This window comes from Actinia tenebrosa, unplaced genomic scaffold, assembly GCF_029948245.1.
Source record: "Actinia tenebrosa isolate PJP-AT-01 unplaced genomic scaffold, QUT_ActTen_1.0 PGA_scaffold16__25_contigs__length_10494907, whole genome shotgun sequence".
In the NCBI taxonomy this organism is placed as follows: domain Eukaryota; kingdom Metazoa; phylum Cnidaria; class Anthozoa; order Actiniaria; family Actiniidae; genus Actinia; species Actinia tenebrosa.
Genome location: NW_028292576.1, coordinates 1,799,759 through 1,818,291, shown reverse-complemented (window position 1 = coordinate 1,818,291; position 18,533 = coordinate 1,799,759). Strand labels below are relative to the sequence as shown.

At 36.8% G+C, this 18,533-nt stretch overlaps 2 protein-coding genes across 4 annotated transcripts in view; one reads left to right on the top strand and one right to left on the bottom strand.

Annotated features, from left to right (window-relative positions):
* LOC116300356 (uncharacterized) overlaps positions 1–8,117 on the top strand; it is a 30,630-nt gene extending 22,513 nt beyond the window's left edge. For both annotated transcript variants that reach the window (XM_089030917.1, XM_089030918.1), the window contains 10 exons: positions 135–171; positions 503–610; positions 696–765; positions 2,031–2,136; positions 2,787–2,873; positions 3,293–3,433; positions 4,285–4,333; positions 5,719–5,774; positions 5,940–6,027; positions 6,318–8,117. In XM_089030917.1, the coding sequence (XP_088887043.1) occupies positions 135–171; positions 503–610; positions 696–765; positions 2,031–2,136; positions 2,787–2,873; positions 3,293–3,433; positions 4,285–4,333; positions 5,719–5,774; positions 5,940–6,027; positions 6,318–7,955 (2,380 nt within the window). In that variant the 3' untranslated portion in view covers positions 7,956–8,117. The remainder of the gene's footprint in view (positions 1–134; positions 172–502; positions 611–695; positions 766–2,030; positions 2,137–2,786; positions 2,874–3,292; positions 3,434–4,284; positions 4,334–5,718; positions 5,775–5,939; positions 6,028–6,317) is intronic.
* Positions 8,118–8,328: 211 nt separating this feature from the next.
* Positions 8,329–18,533, bottom strand: LOC116300357 (large ribosomal subunit protein uL23m). 2 transcript variants are annotated; one of them, XM_089030919.1, is made up of 4 exons: positions 18,408–18,533; positions 13,561–13,643; positions 13,368–13,447; positions 8,329–8,553 (listed from the first exon to the last, which is right to left on the bottom strand). In XM_089030919.1, exons 1-4 carry the CDS (start codon positions 18,428–18,430, stop codon positions 8,425–8,427), a joined length of 315 nt encoding a protein of 104 aa, XP_088887045.1. In that variant the 5' UTR covers positions 18,431–18,533; the 3' UTR covers positions 8,329–8,424. The 2 variants fall into 2 exon arrangements, with proteins under 2 accessions (XP_088887045.1, XP_031565075.2); XM_031709215.2 differs by lacking the exon at positions 18,408–18,533 and adding an exon at positions 13,737–16,096.

The following is an 18,533-nucleotide window of genomic DNA, read 5'->3' as shown; positions in this document are numbered from 1 at the left end:
GTCGTTTTTTATCTCCATCTGACCCTTCCAGCCCTTTTATCAAACGCATATTTCCCTCTTTTTCATATACTTCATTTTTTAAGTTTCTGTTGTTGACATATTTAGTAACAATAATTTTTTTCCTCAAATTACAGGAAGAAAATTCCATTTTCGTGTGTCATCGTGGATGAGGTTCGTGTTATAACATTCTTTCATTATATGTGAATTCATTATATTAATTCACAATGCTCGTTGCATCCCTTGCATTATTCAACAAGTCGTTAGATCTGATTGGAATTTCAGTGGATTGTCTCTTTGTTCTCCGGTAATGTTTGTTAAAGGTGTATTAGTGAGGAGGGGGGAGTTGGTGAAGCTCAAACATAAGAACCATTTGTTAAGATATTTACCGAACGGGAAAATAAGTAAAGGGTGTGCGTTCCTTCCCAAGGGAATAAAAGGACAAAATAGATAATTTCCATGATGGTGGACATGACAAAAAATCAATATCTTTTCGTATCAACAGGCCTGTCAGTGCTGTGAGCTGGATGTCCTCATTCCCCTGCAGTATCATTCTACCAAGTTGATTCTTGTTGGTGACCCTGAACAGCTTTCAGCCACAGTTATCTCTCGAGTAAGTCATCTTGCATTGAAACTCTATTCTTGTTCTATTAGTTTCTTTCGAGGACAAATACCTATAAGCCGTTGAATCGTTTCAGGATGCCAAGCATTTGTTATATGGAAGGTCTATGTTTGACAGACTTTACAGAGTCTTTAAGCCAATACGAAGTAAGTGAATGTATGAAAGCATGAGAGCAAATGGGCTATCAACAGAAACATCTCTTAAGCGAATCACAATAATTTAAAACTGAAAAAGAACGAGAAGGAAGGAAGGAAGGAATGAAGAAATGAAGAAAAAAGAAAGAAAGGTAGGAAGAAAGAAAGGGAGAAAGGGAGAAAGAAAGGTAGGAAAGAAAAAGTAAAAGGAGGAAGGAAGAAAGAACAAAAGAGAGAAAGAAAGGAAGAAAGAAAGAATTGAAAAGGAAAAAAAACAGATTGGATAATATGTATATAAAATCTAATTGTGTATTCCAACCTTGATATGAAAGTCAGTACTGAATATTTCTTGCATGGTTTTTTAGTGCCTACTACGAAGTAGTAGACACTATTGTCATCGGGTTGTGTAAGTAACTCTGTCACGCGTAACTATCAATTCAATAAACAAAGCATATTTTCATAGTTTATACCACAGGGACCCCAATTTAGATTAAAGTGAATGGTGAAAATATATTTTTTTTAAATTCGAGATTACATATGAAGTAGAAGAGATCTCAAGGGACAACTGGTCTAAGTCTGGGAGAACATTGTGGCTTTTTCATCAGGCGAGAAAACGAGAAATACGTTCCTCAAAATATGACCGCCATTTTGTTTCAGTCACGCAACAGTTGCACAAAATGAATCGGCATAACACAGGAAGCCCAAATTACACCGATGTAGATGATCATGAAGTATTTCATTACTTGTCTTATACCTGTTAATCGCCATAAATAATCACATATGAAGTAGAAGAGACATTACTAATGGACAACTGCAGCATAATCTCCAGCCAAATATTTCCCTGTACGGCCCTCCCACACGGCCAATAAGTGCTAAATATCAACATTCATATTAGCAAAGCAAAACCATCTAGACTAAAAACACTACTCCTACAATAATATTTCGAAACATTTTCTGCTGAAAAAGGCTTCCTCACCTATTACTTCACTCCAACTACATGACAAATTTGTGAGAATTTGTGTGTCAAAAAGAATCTACAAGATCAGTGATTTTATCCGGTTTAATATACATCAGCAAATATGAAAAAATTAATCAATGAAAGAAAAAACATGAAGTAATGCAACCCATAAAACTACTATACTATTGGTACTCGCTGTGTAATGGCCGTGCAAACACACACAAAAATAATGGAGTTAGAGTTTATCACTATCCAAAAAGTAGTAGGCACATGCGCTTTATAAGCGCCTTTTTTTTTATGAGCATTTCATTTATTTCAGGGAACGAACGACCAGTCCATCTTCTCAGTACTCAATACCGAATGCACCCAGAGATAGCACTCTTTCCATCCAAGCACTTCTATAATGATAACATCCACACGGACAGGTAAATTTGAAACATCGTTATATTGACCCTTGCCTAAAGAGGTTTAGAATTCATATAACACCGCTGTCGTTATTGACGGTGGGTCAGTCTCAATCCAGTGTAAAAAAATATATTCGAAATTACAGAAACGGTGAAAAAAAAACTGCGCATGGCATGCTCGGAAGTTCATAGACGAGTCTTGTTTACAAACAAAACCATTGGAGATTTACCGGCGTTTGCATTATGCAAATTTCCCTCGTATTATTTGACCAGGGTCGAAAAAAACGAAAAGTAATGTAATAGGAAAAATAATAAGCACTAATTTTACACGAACGACTTTTTACAAAACGCCAGTAAACCTCCACTGTTTTATTTGTAAACACGACGCGTCTATGAATTTCCGGCGTGAATTTATAAAAATGGATTTCATTTTACATCCGGCATGACACAGAGTTGACTACTTCCACATTGCGCGTGCGTCAAATGCCGACATTGACAACAACGAACAAAACCCTCCGTCATTTCCAACCATTAGATTGGCTTATGATTTTATTGTGGATTTTAGACGAATGAACCACTAAGCCGCTTTAATTTTCAAACTGCAAATAATGATCCGAGATAAATAAAAATTTGATCGGAAACAGAAACAATAAACAGTGTTTCTTTTTTAGCTCTCTTGTAAAACGAGTTTTTCCTGTCAAGTTTCCCTACGCGCTCTTTGATGTTCATAGAGGAAGAGAGACGAATGATAACGGAGGGTAAGTCTTGCACCATTTTGCCTCTCAAGGCTTTAAAGTGGTAGAAGAAAAACCCAAAAAGGATCCATATAGTTGTATTACGACTCGTAAGCTGCTGTTTGCATTACAGGGTCATGTACTGAAGAGTGTTCCTTGCCAACTTATTTTGTCAGTTGGCGACAGTTATCATGTATTTTCCCACGCGCTGATTGGCTTGCTACCTTTTTACCTTTCGATGACAAAGCCACGCGCTTGAAAGAAATCTCCATGAAATTCTTTAGGAACGATATAAAGCGGCCGATTGCTTCTCTCGCGTTTTACAGCTAGTACCAGCGTGTTTGTCATGATGCAGTACAGTTCAGAGACACGCGCCCCGGGCTTTTTATGTTGCTTCAACAAAAGATAAACTAAGATGTTTGATTTAACCATTGCAATGATAGGTCTATATCAAACGCAAAGGAAGCAGAGCTGGTTTCCTCTTTCTGTCATTTCCTGGTCGTTACCCTTGGTCTTCATCCAAGTGATATCGGAATCATTACACCATACCGAACACAACGGGGCAAGCTACAAGCTCTTCTTAGGTATGTGTTATATCCCTGCTATATCCCAATACCACTAGCGAAAGATATCTTAACGTACGTATTGCACATTATTTCCTCAACCTTACCAGTTGAAACTTGCATGAGCATCAGGGTGTCTGTTGTCGTAGGTATTGCATGAGCATCAGGGTGTCTTGTCGTGGGTATTGCATGAGCATCAGGGTGTCTTGTCGTGGGTTTTGAATGAGAATCAGGGCGTTATAGCTTGGTGTGATTGGTCATGCTTGAGCATCAGGGTGCTATAGCGTGAGGTCATGGATCATGCATGAGCATCAGGGTGTTATAGCTGAGGTCATGGATCATGCATGAGCATCGGTGTGTTATAGCTTGTGGTCGTGAATAATGCATGAGCATCAGGGCCCTGTTGTTCAAAGCTCGATTAGCGCTAATCCAGTTTTGAACAACCCGGCCCAGGGTGTTATAGCTTGGTGTGGTTGGTCATGCGTGAGCATCAGTGTGTTATAGCTTGTGGTCGTGAATCATGCATGAGCATCAGGGTGTTATAGCTTGAGGTCATGGGTCGTGCATGAGCATCAGGGTGTTATAGCTTGAGGTCATGGGTCATGCGTGAGCATCAGTGTGTTATAGCTTGAGGTCATGGGTCATGCGTGAGCATCAGTGTGTTATAGCTTGAGGTCATGCGTGAGCATCAGTGTGTCCAACCTTAATTTGAAGCTATATTGTTTCGTTTTCACTCAAGCGAATTAGTGAAAGGTAAGGTACTTTACTGTCACAGTTAACTAGTCAAAAAGCGCATTTAAAAATGATATCAATGATATCAATAAATTTATATCAATAACGTGATATAATTAGAAAAATGATTTTTTTTCTAGTGATGGCTCTTGTCGAGAAATCGAAGTCAAAACTGTTGACGGATTTCAGGTGGGAGTAATATGATAATTTGTTGCCAATAATGTACGAAAACATATTGTATAGAATGGTTTGAACCCAGGTGAATGAATGTTTATCGAAGTAACAATATTTGTCATATGATCATCCGGGTGGATGTAGTTTGTCATATGATCATCCGGGTGGATGTAGTTTGTCATATGATCATCCGGGTGGATGTAGTTTGTCATATGATCATCCGGGTAGATGTAGTTTGTCATATGATCATCCGGGTGGACGTAGTTTGTCATATGATCATCCGGGTGGACGTAGTTTGTCATATGATCATCCGGGTGGATGTAGTTTGTCATATGATCATCCGGGTGGATGTAGTTTGTCATATGATCATCCGGGTGGACGTAGTTTGTCATATGATCATCCGGGTGGATGTAGTTTGTCATATGATCATCCGGGTGGATGTAGTTTGTCATATGATCATCCGGGTGGATGTAGTCCTGAGAAGGACTGTTTGATGTGACTGACGTTTCGACAACCTGAGCTGAAGCCATCTTCAGAATCAAGTGAAGAATAAAGTCAGATTGGTCATATTTATACTGCCACGATAACAATAGCCTAATTACCTGGATTTGCGTAATTGGCGGCGTCGGTCTAATGAGTGCGCGTCGCTGCTTCGGTGTTGTGGGCGTAAAACAGTGAATGCCTTTTGTTTTTGCAACAATAGGCAGCAACGACTTGAGAGTTGGTTCACCAAGTTTGAGCATCATTCACTAAACTGCTCAATTAACTTACCGGCTCCGTATAATAGGCTTATTATAAACAATAACTCCGCCCACAACACCGAAGCAGCGACGGGCACCCAAAGGACATGCCTCATATTCCAATCTAAAAGGAAACTACGTTATTAGGCTGTGAATACATTAATGTTTGAAGCGTGTTATTTGCCCTCGGATTTCCAACCGACAACATTTATTGAAATAGGTGTATAATGGATCCCGGCTTTAAGCGTGACCAGCGTCTAGAAGCAGACTGAGTTTATTCCCTGTTTTAGAGTGGATTTCATTTAGCGCGAGGAGACGGAGCAAATGTCGCTCGTATGAAGGAGATGTAATTGATGAATAAAAGTTAATTTAACAGCACCAATCAACATAAAGGAAGCCATGCGTTTCCTTGTTGCGACAGACGAGATTCATCAGTATTTCTTACCCATGATGTATTCATATACTTTCAGTGAAGTTCTTTGGCCTTTGGTCAAACGTCAAACTTCATGAGCCGAACCTAATTTAGATAATGGAAAAGAAGGCGGTCTTCTTTGATGTCTTAGGTTTAGCTCATGTGAAGTTCTACTTTGACTTATCTACAGTTGTACTTGATTTGAATAATCTTATTTCCGAATATTAAACTTTTATTTTATTTTGAAGGGAGGACAGAAGAACGTGATTATCATGTCTTGTGTAAGAACAGGATGCAATATCGGGTAAGGTGTATTATAGTATTTAAACCGACTCATTGTTATCCACGTCGGCTCACCATTCTCAAACCCTCAATACCAGTCTATCGGAGCGAAACTATTGCAGTCAGGATCTTTAATAACTTACCTTTGTTGGAAACTAATTGTTTTCTGAATGCATTTTTCGTTTAGATTTTTAGATGACACAAATCGTTTGAATGTGGCACTCACTCGTGCACAGCATGCTTTGTTCATCTTTGGACATATGGATACCCTAAAGGTAAACAATAAGGCTAATAAGTGCCTATTAATAAATCCCATGTATATGTAAAGAAATGAAAAGAAATAATTATAACGTCAAATAAACAAGAAATAAACAAAAAGTAATAAGCAGCAATAAATTAATATAAATGACTGAGTAACATACATGAAATGGACGCTCTCCCTTAAAAGTCGTGAGAAGAACTCACCTACGCCTCGTGCTTCTCTTTACACTCCTTTCTGTTTGCTATATTGTTGAACGAAACACGAAAAAGGCATTTTATTTCTTAATTATTTATCTTTCTTTAGAATTTTAGAGGCTGGGGAGACATGCTGAAAGATGCAGATGCCAGAAAACTGGTTTTTCCTGTTGATACTGGTCATGATGTCATTCAAGTCGTCTCCAAGGCAAACCCTCCATCTTATGCTATCAACCATGTCCACCCTCACGCTCCCACCTTGTCATCCTCAACATGCTCAGTGGAAGCTCCCCAGAGTAAAAATAATCATCCAGTTACATTTCATAGGTCTACGAGTTTGGTAGAATCTAGGCCAACGTGCTCAGAGCCAAAACCTAAGTATCAAAGGACGCAGAGCTTGGAAGAAACCTGCGTGCAAAGTAAAGTTAGCAACACAGCTTCTGCAAGGTACACGAACAGAGTTTCTGACCTTACACCAAACCCATTACAAGAAGAAGACATGTCTAAAGATGTATTAACAAGTAAGACTCAAAGCAACTTTGGAAGAAAAGATAACCGGACAAAGAATAACGATGGAGAAAATGATGCTACATCAACTGAGCCAATTGCTGGGATAAATTATGAAAAGACAGGTCTGCCTTCAAGTGTGGATGAAAATCGTACTGGAAATCAAAATAGCTTATTTGATCGTTTAAGGCAAAAAGCCGTCAATGGTCCTCTAGGAGATAGTTTTGCTTCCAGCAAATTGAATAAATTCGAAGATCCACCAACAATCGAAAATGCTGAAAAATCCACATCAACCCCAAAACTATTGAAGTCCAGTCTTAAAAGGCCACTTGCTGATAAGGACGATGGGCCTATTAAGTCAACAAAGAGAATTCGTTTTGGCACTGTTGAGATTAACACAGACGGAACCCGTCACTCATATCCAATATGTGACGAAGAAAAACGTCCAAGTTCACGTCACTTGCAAAAATGCCTTGTCAATATGGAAAGGATTCCAGATGGAGGACTTCAATACAAGAACCAAGAAAAAACTGGGAACCAGGTGAATCGCACTCCTACAAACACAATAAAGAGGCCTAACCCAAACAAACAATTAGCGAGGGAAAAGACTACTGCTATTGATAAAGAAAGTCACAAGCATGTAGCTTCAACTTGTTCAATCAGTACTCAAACAATCCAGGATAAAACGTCTAGGGACACGGGAAATGAGAAAAGAGGTGTCAGAAGAGAGGGTAATAAAACGAATGTGTCTTCAACGGACAAATCAAAAGCTCCCAGTCACTCGAAAAAGGGTCTTAACCCATCTTTCAGAATGAATGCTGTAGATAATCAAGGGCTTGACAGAGCTGCGGGGATCAGTGCCTCATGGCATCATAGAAAAACAAGAGACGAAACAGAGCTTAATGAAACTGTCAACCGTGTTCGTGAAGCCCAACCATTACAGCGTGGACCAGTTGTTATTGAAACTCCATCAGGATCCCGTGGGGGTAGAGGAGGAAGATTACATGTCCCCTCACATGTCTCTGATGAAGCAACTGGAGAGCCAACTGATTCCCTCAAGAATTGGAAGCCACATGGAGGGCCTAGAAGTCGAACTGCTCAAAGTAACCCCTCTTCCGTTCAAAACATACGTCAACGGGCTGTTCAGCAGGCCACAACAGATAACATTCATAGATTAAGAAGACAAAAAAGGACCTGCCCTCGACTTGGAGATATTCATCCCAAAAAGAAGAGAAGGTAGACAAATGGAATTACGAAATTTAAAGCTGTTTCTGTTTGCCAGAGTTAATGAAAACAGCCGTAAAGTTTGAAATTCAGGGTTAATACTGGAACATTCACTGTAAATTCTAAATGCATATTTTTAATTATTGAAAAATAAAAGTCAAACAATTGCCAAGTAGAATATTTTAGTGTTATATTTACATATACCCTTTGAAATGTACAAACTCTCCCTCAAACCACTTACAAGCACGGGCGCAAAGTCATTAAGCCATAAAATCAATTTAGTTTTGCTACTGAAGAGGGGAGACTGACCTGGGTTCCAGAGGGATTTTTTCCGTGGATTTACTGCAACCCAGGGTGAGGGAAGACATGCATAAAAATACAAATACAGGTCTTTTTAGATTCCATTTTATTTTTATCTTCCTTGAATGCTGGTATTTTTTTTAAATTGAAATTATTGATGGGTATGATATAAACGTGCTCAATTTTCAAAACCATCTGAGATCATCAGTACTTGTTGTTTCTCTGGTGGAAGATGTTTCTTGTGTGTTGGTTGGCTCTTCTTTTGTTTGTCCTTTCTTGGGAAACATGTCTGGGAACTTAAAGGTACCTTCAGCCTGCAATCAAAATTAGTTAACGTTTAAGAATTACTTTTACAGGAATTTGAAGTTACAATAGATCTTTTCTGAGATGTACGAGTGTTATCAAAGGTATCGCATGCTCAGAATTAAAAAACAAGGCTTTTTTGGCCAAGACTTTAAAGTAAACTAACCCCTACAGGATGCCTTCATGTTTTATAGAATAAATAAGAATAGTGTTTACTATTCTCTAATGTCTCTTTTTGTTGCCGAGATACTGTATTCAATGTAGACTATAAAAATCATCAAAGGACTCTTACAACTAAAAAGTTAAAGCTTCAAATAAAGAATTTCTCCATGAGAATCAGCACAAAATGGCTGAAACTTATTTTGATTATAGTGCTGAGTAAAACAATCAGTTTGGTATGTTTGAAGGTGTTGCCATGGAAACAACTTCCGCCCCAGGCTCTTTTCAAGAAAATTAACCAAATTCTATTCTTTCCTTAGTCTTTTAAATGCTCTTTTCATTTTAGTGATCTAAGAGTTTCCATAATGAGTTATATTTTTGTATAACAATAAGAAAAAATATCAATTTCTTGAGTTTTAATGACTTCACTACTACTACTACTAATAATAATCATGATAATAGAGTACAGACACTAAGGTCTCATCCAAACTATGCTGGATAAATTTGAATCTGAATTTTTATTTATTTGGTTAGGTCTACCGTCCACACTAGTGCGGGAGAATCCAGAACAATTCTTCACCGAAAACGAATTTTTCGAAATGGAACCAAATAACTAAAAATTCGGATTCAAATTTATCCGGCATAGCGTGGACGGGGTCTAAATGTGTGCAATAGTTATCAGTATTTAACAGTAAATACCTGTAGCATTAATTAAACAAAAGAAAACGATATAATTAGCATAAAGAAACCCTATTTAGTGATATTTATGTTGCACAGTTTTAGTGTTACTCTAACAGCAAGGAGCAAATAACTATATTTTTTTAGCTTGGAAGTGGTTTTATGTGAGTCATTCACATATTTGATTTACTGCCAATTACTTGACATTAAAGGAACTCTGAGATTCAAAAAAGTTTATTAATAGCTTAAAATGCACATCAAACCTTGCTGATTATGAAAATCTAAATAGAAATTTGAACAAAAGACTATTTTGATATTTTGTGATATGAAACTCTTGCTCCACGATCTGACATTATTGTGCCACACGCATCCCAAGCTATCAAATCTTAGGAAATCCACAGGAAACCCAGTGCAAGTTATTCTTTACTTTGACCATCACCACTGATACAATGTAGCTTAGTCAATCACAACAAGTGAAAGACCATTAGGTTTAGACTTGATAGAATAAACCCCTTGCAACAATTCCCATATACATATGGGGCCAGTAGCCACTATTTAGAAGTATAAACATTCATTTTGGTCGTTCCACTGGGACAAAACACCAACGACATAAAACTAAACTTTAATCATCTTTTTATTTTTTAGCATTTTGAAAATAACCCAACTTCTAGTGAAGATGAAGTCATGTTCACTTCAAAACTTTTCACTAATTTTCCATTTGAAAATGAAAGCTTTGCAATAATCTAGCCACCAAATTAAATACCATGATGTAGGTTTAAACAATTATAGTTTATCGGCAAAAAGTTTGAAAACCCATATCAGAGCTATTAATTCAGATGCAGAGTAAGAATTAGTCCAAATTATTATATTGTTCTTAACCTTTCTGTCCCTCTTTTAAGCAAAAAATATATATATAAATTCTAATGGGAAACCTTACCATATAAACCATGCATTTCTGAATAAACTCCAGTACATTCTACCCTTTGATTGATATCAAAGATGGCAAGAATGTTGTATGTGAGTCAAATTGAAACGTTGCTTCAAGAAACAATTATTAGTGATTTACAGACCCTAAGAAAGATATTAAAAGCTATAAAATATATAAAAGAATTGGTAGAAAAGCTTGCTTATTTTGGCAAGTGAATACACTCACTTTTTAAGTAGAGAACAGTTTTGGTGATGATAATGATTTATGATTTATATAGTGCCCTTTCTATGTAGATATAATCAAAGGTGCTTTACATTAAGTGTGAAATTATGCCATTGCTTTTTATGCAATTTACAAACATGAGATTGTTAGTATGAAGTGTATAGGCACTGGGGGTGGTCACTGCCAGCGTTTCTTTACGTCCTCAATGGTTCTTTTATGGTGGCCCATAACTGTCACGGCAAATCAAAATTCACACAGCACTACAAAAGATATTCACATTAAAATGACCAATCGTCACGGCACTACACAATATTTCACGGCAATATAACCAATCTTTGCGGCACTACGCAATTTTTCACAGCAAAATAACAAATTTCACAATAACACAGCCGAGGTCTTGATAATTTATGATATTATGCAATAACCAAATTCAATAATTGCTTTATTATACATTTTGTATACTGGAAAAACATTAACATGAACATTAAATTATAGAGATAAGGAATTGAACGCCATAATGTCGTGTGAAAAACGCAAAATTTTTAATTCACAAATATTTATTTCAAGAGTTCTCATAAAATATATGAAAATAAGTTAAGGATTCCTTGAATAATTGTTTTTGTACATAATACTGGAAATAAATACACATAATGAATAAAAACAAAGCCACCACAGTGTAACCTTGAATGAACTTGACATGATAAATGTATTATCTGTAGGAAAACCTACAGATAATACATTTATCATGTTCGAGTTCACGTGATATCAGAGATTGGCTGAGGGCTCTCGACCAATCAGAATTGAGATACTTAGTAAAATGTATAATAATAGTCATTCACTAATTCCAACCACAACATCAGGGGTGATGTATTGGTATTGCACACACCTCTCACGTATGGGGTCTTGGGTTTGATTACTGGACTCAGCATCACATGTGAGTAGAGTTTGTTAGGTCTCTCCCTTGATTTGAGGGTTTTTTTCCTGGGTCTAAATTGGGTTTGATTAGGCTGTGTTCATTATGTATACCTCAGGGGGGACAGAGGAAATTTGGGGGGGGGGGGGTCATAAAATTTTTCAGGTGTTCAAGGGGGGATGTTAAATTATTTTTGCAATGGTAGGGGGATGCTAATTTTTCTATCAATAACAAATGACTATTAACTAACATGAAACTCAACAAGAAATTTTATGAACAGGATAATTGTACACCACTATATAAATAACATTGTAATCTTGATCATCATCATCATCTTCAATTTTATCACTATTGTCATCATCATTATCATGTAAAGGAAACACGTTATAGCTGTATCTTTGCCCCTGAAATTATTCAAAAATTATTCAACATCCGTAAACTATGTTCCTCCCTTGTTAGAGTCCTGTACTGACTTGTTACCTTTACATGCCCTACTTCCTATACGTAGATAAGGACTTTAAACCTTTATTATAAAACTTCCTGAAGAAGTCTACAGAGTTAGACGAAACTCATAGGAGATATAAAATATAAAGTTTTACAACCTAGCATCCTAAGTGCTTCCCACTGGTTCCTTTCAAAGAAAGTTTCAAAAATTTTCAAACAAATTTTCAGTGAGGAGGAAATGGAAACTGATATTTCTCATCCAGTTCAGTATGTATCGCGATCAGGAAGACAGTCTATAGCAAGCTCTCGTTACCAGTCATCACATATGGCTTGCATAGAAATGTGTAGGTATCAGGACAAAGAAGTGTTTGTATTTAGGTATATAATAATAATAATAATTAATTAACTCATATTGCACAAGAAAAGATAACAAAATAATAAATAAGATAAAATAAATAAGATAAAAAAATAATAATTTACATTAATAAAAACGTTAAAATTATTAAATTCCCCTCCCCCTTCCCCAACCCAGCCAAACATATATATATAAATGAATGAATAAAATAAAAATATTTAAACAAATAAAGAATAATCTAATTAAAATATGCCATCTTATAAAAATACGACTTTAGGGCTGTCTTAAATTTGACAAGAGAAGAGATGTTGTAAATGTCCAGTGGGAGCCCATTCCACAGTTTGGGATAAGCCATTCAAAAAGATCTATCGCCAAGCGTCCTTAGAGACTTACATGTGGGAATATTGAATATGGGGGGGGGGGGGGTACAATTTTTTTGCTGCTAAAGGAGGGGGGCACAATTTTTTTTGACATTAAGTGGGGGGGGGGGGGGATCTTGAAATTTTGGAGTATTTTTGAAATTTCCTCTGCCCCCCCCCCTGTGGTATACACAATGAACCCAGCCTTACTGGACTTAGCATCACATGTGAGTAGAGTTTGTTAGGTCTCTCCCTTGATTCGAGGGTTTTTCTCCTGGGTCTAAATTGGGTTTGATTCCTGGACTCAGCGTCACATGTGAGTAGAGTTTGTTAGGTCTCTCCCTTGATTCGAGGGTTTTTCTCCTGGGTCTAAATTGGGTTTGATTCCTGGACTCAGCGTCACATGTGAGTAGAGTTTGTTAGGTCTCTCCCTTGATTCGAGGGTTTTTCTCCTGGGTCTAAATTGGGTTTGATTTCTGGTCTCAGCATCACATGTGAGTAGAGTTTGTTAGGTCTCTTCCTTGATTCAAGGGTTTTTCTCCTGGGTCTAAATTGGGTTTGATTTCTGGTCTCAGCATCACATGTGAGTAGAGTTTGTTACGTCTCTTCCTTGATTCATCCCTCCGCATAACCAAACACACTAAATTGCAAATTGATCTCTAAGTTAGCCATGCCCTGAGTTTAAACAGGCTGTTTTACCTTATCAATAAAACTTTTTTTTTTTTGATATGGTAAAAGAAGGATTTCAAGATCTATTTAGTACTTACTAGTGTAATATATGCAACTTTATAATCAGGGTACTTGTTCTTGACTAATCTGTCACCTTTGACAATCGTTTTTGTTTTACCTGCAACGATAATTTGCCTCAATTTTCAAATGAAGGAAAAGAAGAAGTTAAATAACATAAAAAAAGAAAAATTTAATCGACAAGAAAACTCTAAAACATTTTTAGATCAATACCTTCTTGTATTCTAGTGTTGATTCTTGCTACATCAACATTGTATATGCTTTTTAAGTAGTTCTTTATATCTAGCTTCGACATGCTGTTGAAAAACCAAAGATCAGCTGAGGTTTCCATGCTTATTTGCTGCCAAAAAGGATGAAAAATCGAAGCAAAACATTCAAGATATACTTACTCCAAAGGCACATGGAACTGTACTACATTATCATCGAGCTCTCTACCAGGTCTGACTATCTTCATAAACCAATTGGTAAGAAATATTCTCGATTGTAATCTTGGGTTTTTAACAACATTACGATACGCCATATTGGATTCCACAATAAAGGATGATACTTTATGTCATTATAATCTACGGCAATCTTTTGTATGATATTTTAAGACACGTTAGAAATGAAATAATACATGAAGTACCAAGCTTATTGGGTAAACCGCTGGAAAGAAAAACCGTCAGACGCGAGGTATAAAAGTGGTCCATATCATGTTCTTTCTCATGATATGTGCGGAAAAAGGGACCAATTATCGGTTCCCTATATCATGAGCCTTCATTATTTACTGTCAGCTGTTATACGTCGAAGCTTGTCCTGGATAACTGGATACTTGTGTCTTGTATAAGAACTTTATAGAAATTAGAACTTAGATAGAAGCAGTTTACCTCTTTCTAGAAGTAGTTTACTTTCAAGGCCTCGTAAAAGGCACACGAAACAAACTTTTCGGCTTTCTGCCAGAAAAGAAAGCCAATAATAGTAACTAAAGGCAATGACACCGAAGGAGACAATGAACCTGGAGCTGTTCAAGCTCTTGTTTTATGTCCGAGACGTGGCTACATGACCGTTTTGACAAGAACCTGGTCTCTCCACGTGGTTTTAATCTTATAACTAAAGACAGAAAAGAAAGGATTGGAGGTGGTTCTCAACTCGTCAAGAAACCAACTAGTGGCAGCATGATTCTGGAAGTTTTCCTAACTAATGCACCACTAGACTTTGGATCTGTAAGATGCATAGCCTGATCGATTAACACTGATCACAAGTGCGTGGTGGTTCATCCCCAAAAAAAGACCAAAGCCACAAGAAATGGGTTGAATTTCGGGATACTCGACCACACTGCAAACTAGCAATGATTGAGTTCCTGAAAGGAATTGACTGGAGGAGTGAGCTATTTGGAAGAGACTTAAACAATGCAGTTTCTCATTTTTATTCTGTAGTATGCCCTGCGATTGAAATCTGTTTCCCCATGAAAAGGGTTAAGATGTCATCGAATGATCCTGTATTTATTACACCTCTTGTAAAGTATCTGTTAAAGAAAAGACAAAGGTTTTTCCCAGAAAGGTATGATTGTTGAAGCAAACTCACCTCTGCCAAGGATTAGTGAACTCATAATTGAAAATCAGATTAGATCAACTCCGTCAAAAGCAAAAATGAGAAGCATGGATCCACTACTAAGCAGTGGTGGAAGACAGTAAACACTACCACTGGTAGAGAGGCAAAGGATGTCCCACTTAGTTCAATCTTCTGTCTGGAAGATATAAATACTTTTTTTCAAGGAATTAACACAGATACTAAATATAAAACTCCTATTTTATTGGAAATTACGGAACATACAAGAATGCCTGTTGATGAATCTACCACATTCAAGTTCCTATCAAGTGTTAAAAAACAGCCTCAGGTCCGGATTGTATTCAGTACTGGTTCTGGAAAGAATTTGCACTAGAACTGGCTCCAGTTATTACTCACCTATTCAACCTATCTATTGAAGCTCAATCAGTCCCACTGACATGGAAAGTTGCTAGCATAACTCCTATACCTAAAGAATCTCCACTTCAGACTATTAATCAACTGCATCCAATATCTTTGACTGACATTATTATCAGACTCTTTGAACGTATAATTTATAACTTAGAGATTAGACCAATCATAGAAATAGAAATAGTTTGCTTATAAACAAGGTTGTAATACCACATTGGCACTATTGCAGTGCCAACATATGTGGATGAAAAGGTTGGATGGAATGGCTGATAGTGTAAGGGTCTTTGCCTTTGATTTCTCGCAAGCCTTTGATTCAGTGAATCACTTTATCTTACTGAATAAGTTTAGACAATTGCCTATTAGCCCATATATATTAAACTGGGTAGTGGATTTTCTTACTCATAGACAACAGAGAGTCATTAGTGATGGTATATTTACTCCTTTTGTATCTATAAATAAATGTGTTCCCCAAGGAACAATTTTGGGTCCCGTGCTCTTTTCAGTTATGCTGAATGACATCAAACCTATTAATAATTCTAACTCTATTTTGGTTAAATACACAGATGATTTAACTTTAAGTACCTTTAGGATTGGTAATAATGATTGTTCTATCCAAGAGGTAGACTCCATTAAGAAGTTGGCTCAGGATAATTTAATGGATATTAATTTATCTAAGACTAAAGAACTTGTTGTCAAGGGCAAAGCTGTGGCACCTATTCCTAATTCCATACAGGGTATTGAACAAGTAACACATTAAACTTTTGGGTGTTCATTTGATAACTTACTTTATCAAACTCATAATTAATTCATGAGGAAAACACAACAGAAATCACGACCGTGAAGAGTGTTGTGAATCTGATACAAAACTGTGTTCATTTGCATAAACTTTAAGTTGGATTTTCTTGGCCAAACTCACTTTAATTTTGAAAATTTTAGTGAAACACAAAGGAACTAACCTAGACGTTTGATAAGTCATATACAGTATGAGTGGCCTTGTTGTATCAGATATACAATCACTCGGCTACGCCTCGTGGTCGTATATCTGATACAACACGGCCACTCATACTGTATGTACTACTAAAAAGGCAGGGAAGAGAATGTATATACTAAGGATTTGTAAGAAATATGGTTATAGTTTGGACTGCCTCCATCACCTTTTCCAATCTATCATTATGTCTCTATTCACCTATGCCAGTTCAGTTTGGGGCTGTTCTAGAGTACAAACACTAAAAGTGTGCAACACTTTGCAGTATTTAGTAGTAAATAATGCTAATTAAACGATAGAAAAAAATAGGATTAGCATAATTTAGCAATATTTAGTGGTATTTATGTTACACACTAAAAGTGTTTGTACTCTAGTTACTCTAAATATTTATATAAAATAGATATTTTGCAGAATAGGGATTTTAAGTTTGGCTATATTAAGAATACGGTTCCAGTGAAAGACATAATTGAAAAATCAGATTTAAGATTATGGGATAAAGTAATTCGGCCTAATCACCCTCTTTTCCATCTGCTTCCACCCAAGAGGACCAGGGTCTTAAAGTGCTTATAAGCCTTTACACAATATTTTCAGAATTGATTCTTTAAATAGTGAATAGTTGATTGTGAAAATAATTCGTCATTTGAATGTTGGGTCTTTGAGATACGAAGGTTTATATTTCCAATATGTTAATATATATCATAATCTTACCGACGACATTCAACCAATGTATGGGATTGGAATATAGCTGGCGATGGAGTACAAGAGAGTGGTAGGTCCTGAATGCATTCAGTACCGTTATGGGAATGGAAAAGTGAATCTTAAGAGCGTGATACAAGAGGGTCGAGAAATGAGTGCATTTGGTATCATGCTCTTACCAATCTGTTTATTTGATTTTTATTTTTTTTCAAAAATCAAAAACTCCTGGGTATTGGTTCCCGGGAGCCTGGTATCTAGATACTTCGATAAATATTTGATCCACGGAAATTAGAATTTTTTTAGGTTATTTAATTTTGATTTATAATTAAAATGATGTACTGAATCATTTTTCAAACATTCAAAAATAAGAGCAAACAGCCTGTGATAAATGTTTGAGATACTTAGCTGACTAACATCTACTTACCGTTCAACTCAGAGATATTTCATGCCCACACTCGTGTTTGTCAGATGTATTCGAAACGATGTACTTATTCAGTAGTATCTTGCACAAAAGGTATAAAGAGATTATACAATTATTTATGTATTAAGTTCCATCATGAAAGCACGAATTCTTTCGTATCATTTTACTAAGATATGGTTTAAATTATCCACTGCTAGTTTGAATTTATTTATGACCTTGAATTTGTATCAGGCTCATGTGTATCGCTAATAAAGGTCGCTAGATATGATTTTTAACTTCGATGCTGACTAACTGACTGACTTAGAATATGGTTGAGCGTAAACCATATACAGGTATATGTATACAAGAAAATGTGCGCATTTTGTATCATACTGAAAATTTTCAACGATAATTTGCAAAAACTTCGATGTTATCCGCATATTCGATATATAAATCACCTAAATGATACTGGTCAATAATTTAACATACTCTAAAATGCAATGAATTCATATTTTTATGAGTAAAAGGCTCATGATATAGGGAACCGTTAAAACTCATCAACTAATAAGTTTGGGCTAGGTACCAGTGCGGGGTCCGGTTACGCGAGTATATCCCCCAGCAAGGAGGTAACCATGGCAACCGGGCCACAACCCAACACTGGTGCCTGTCACACTGTTAAAACAGTGGAGATAATACTTACTGTAGCGGCCTACTTCCGGTAGAGCACGTGATTGCCACGTGCCCGCGCGTGCCAGTAATTTTACTGACCTCAAGGGCACACAACACACAGTTGTGAACATTGTTTGAGTCCACATTAGTTTGAGTTCTTTAGAAGACTCACTGAAGCAGCAACAACAAGCTTTAATTCTTGCCTATGAATTGGGATTCATGTGGATTTAGTGTAATTCATGCAGTAGAAGTTGAAATGTATGGATAATTCGCATGTAAAGGAAATAAATTCGTCAACTCAGTGAAATATGGTCTGAAATTGCCCATCACCTAGTTTATGGAAACTACACTTACCTATGATGACTGAACTTAACCATATAGAGGAGGGAGGGAGGGGCAAATTGTACGATGGCAAGGATGCAAAGATGGCATACAAGCTACAAGCCAGCTAGTGAACACGCCACCCGGAGCGTGGGCGCA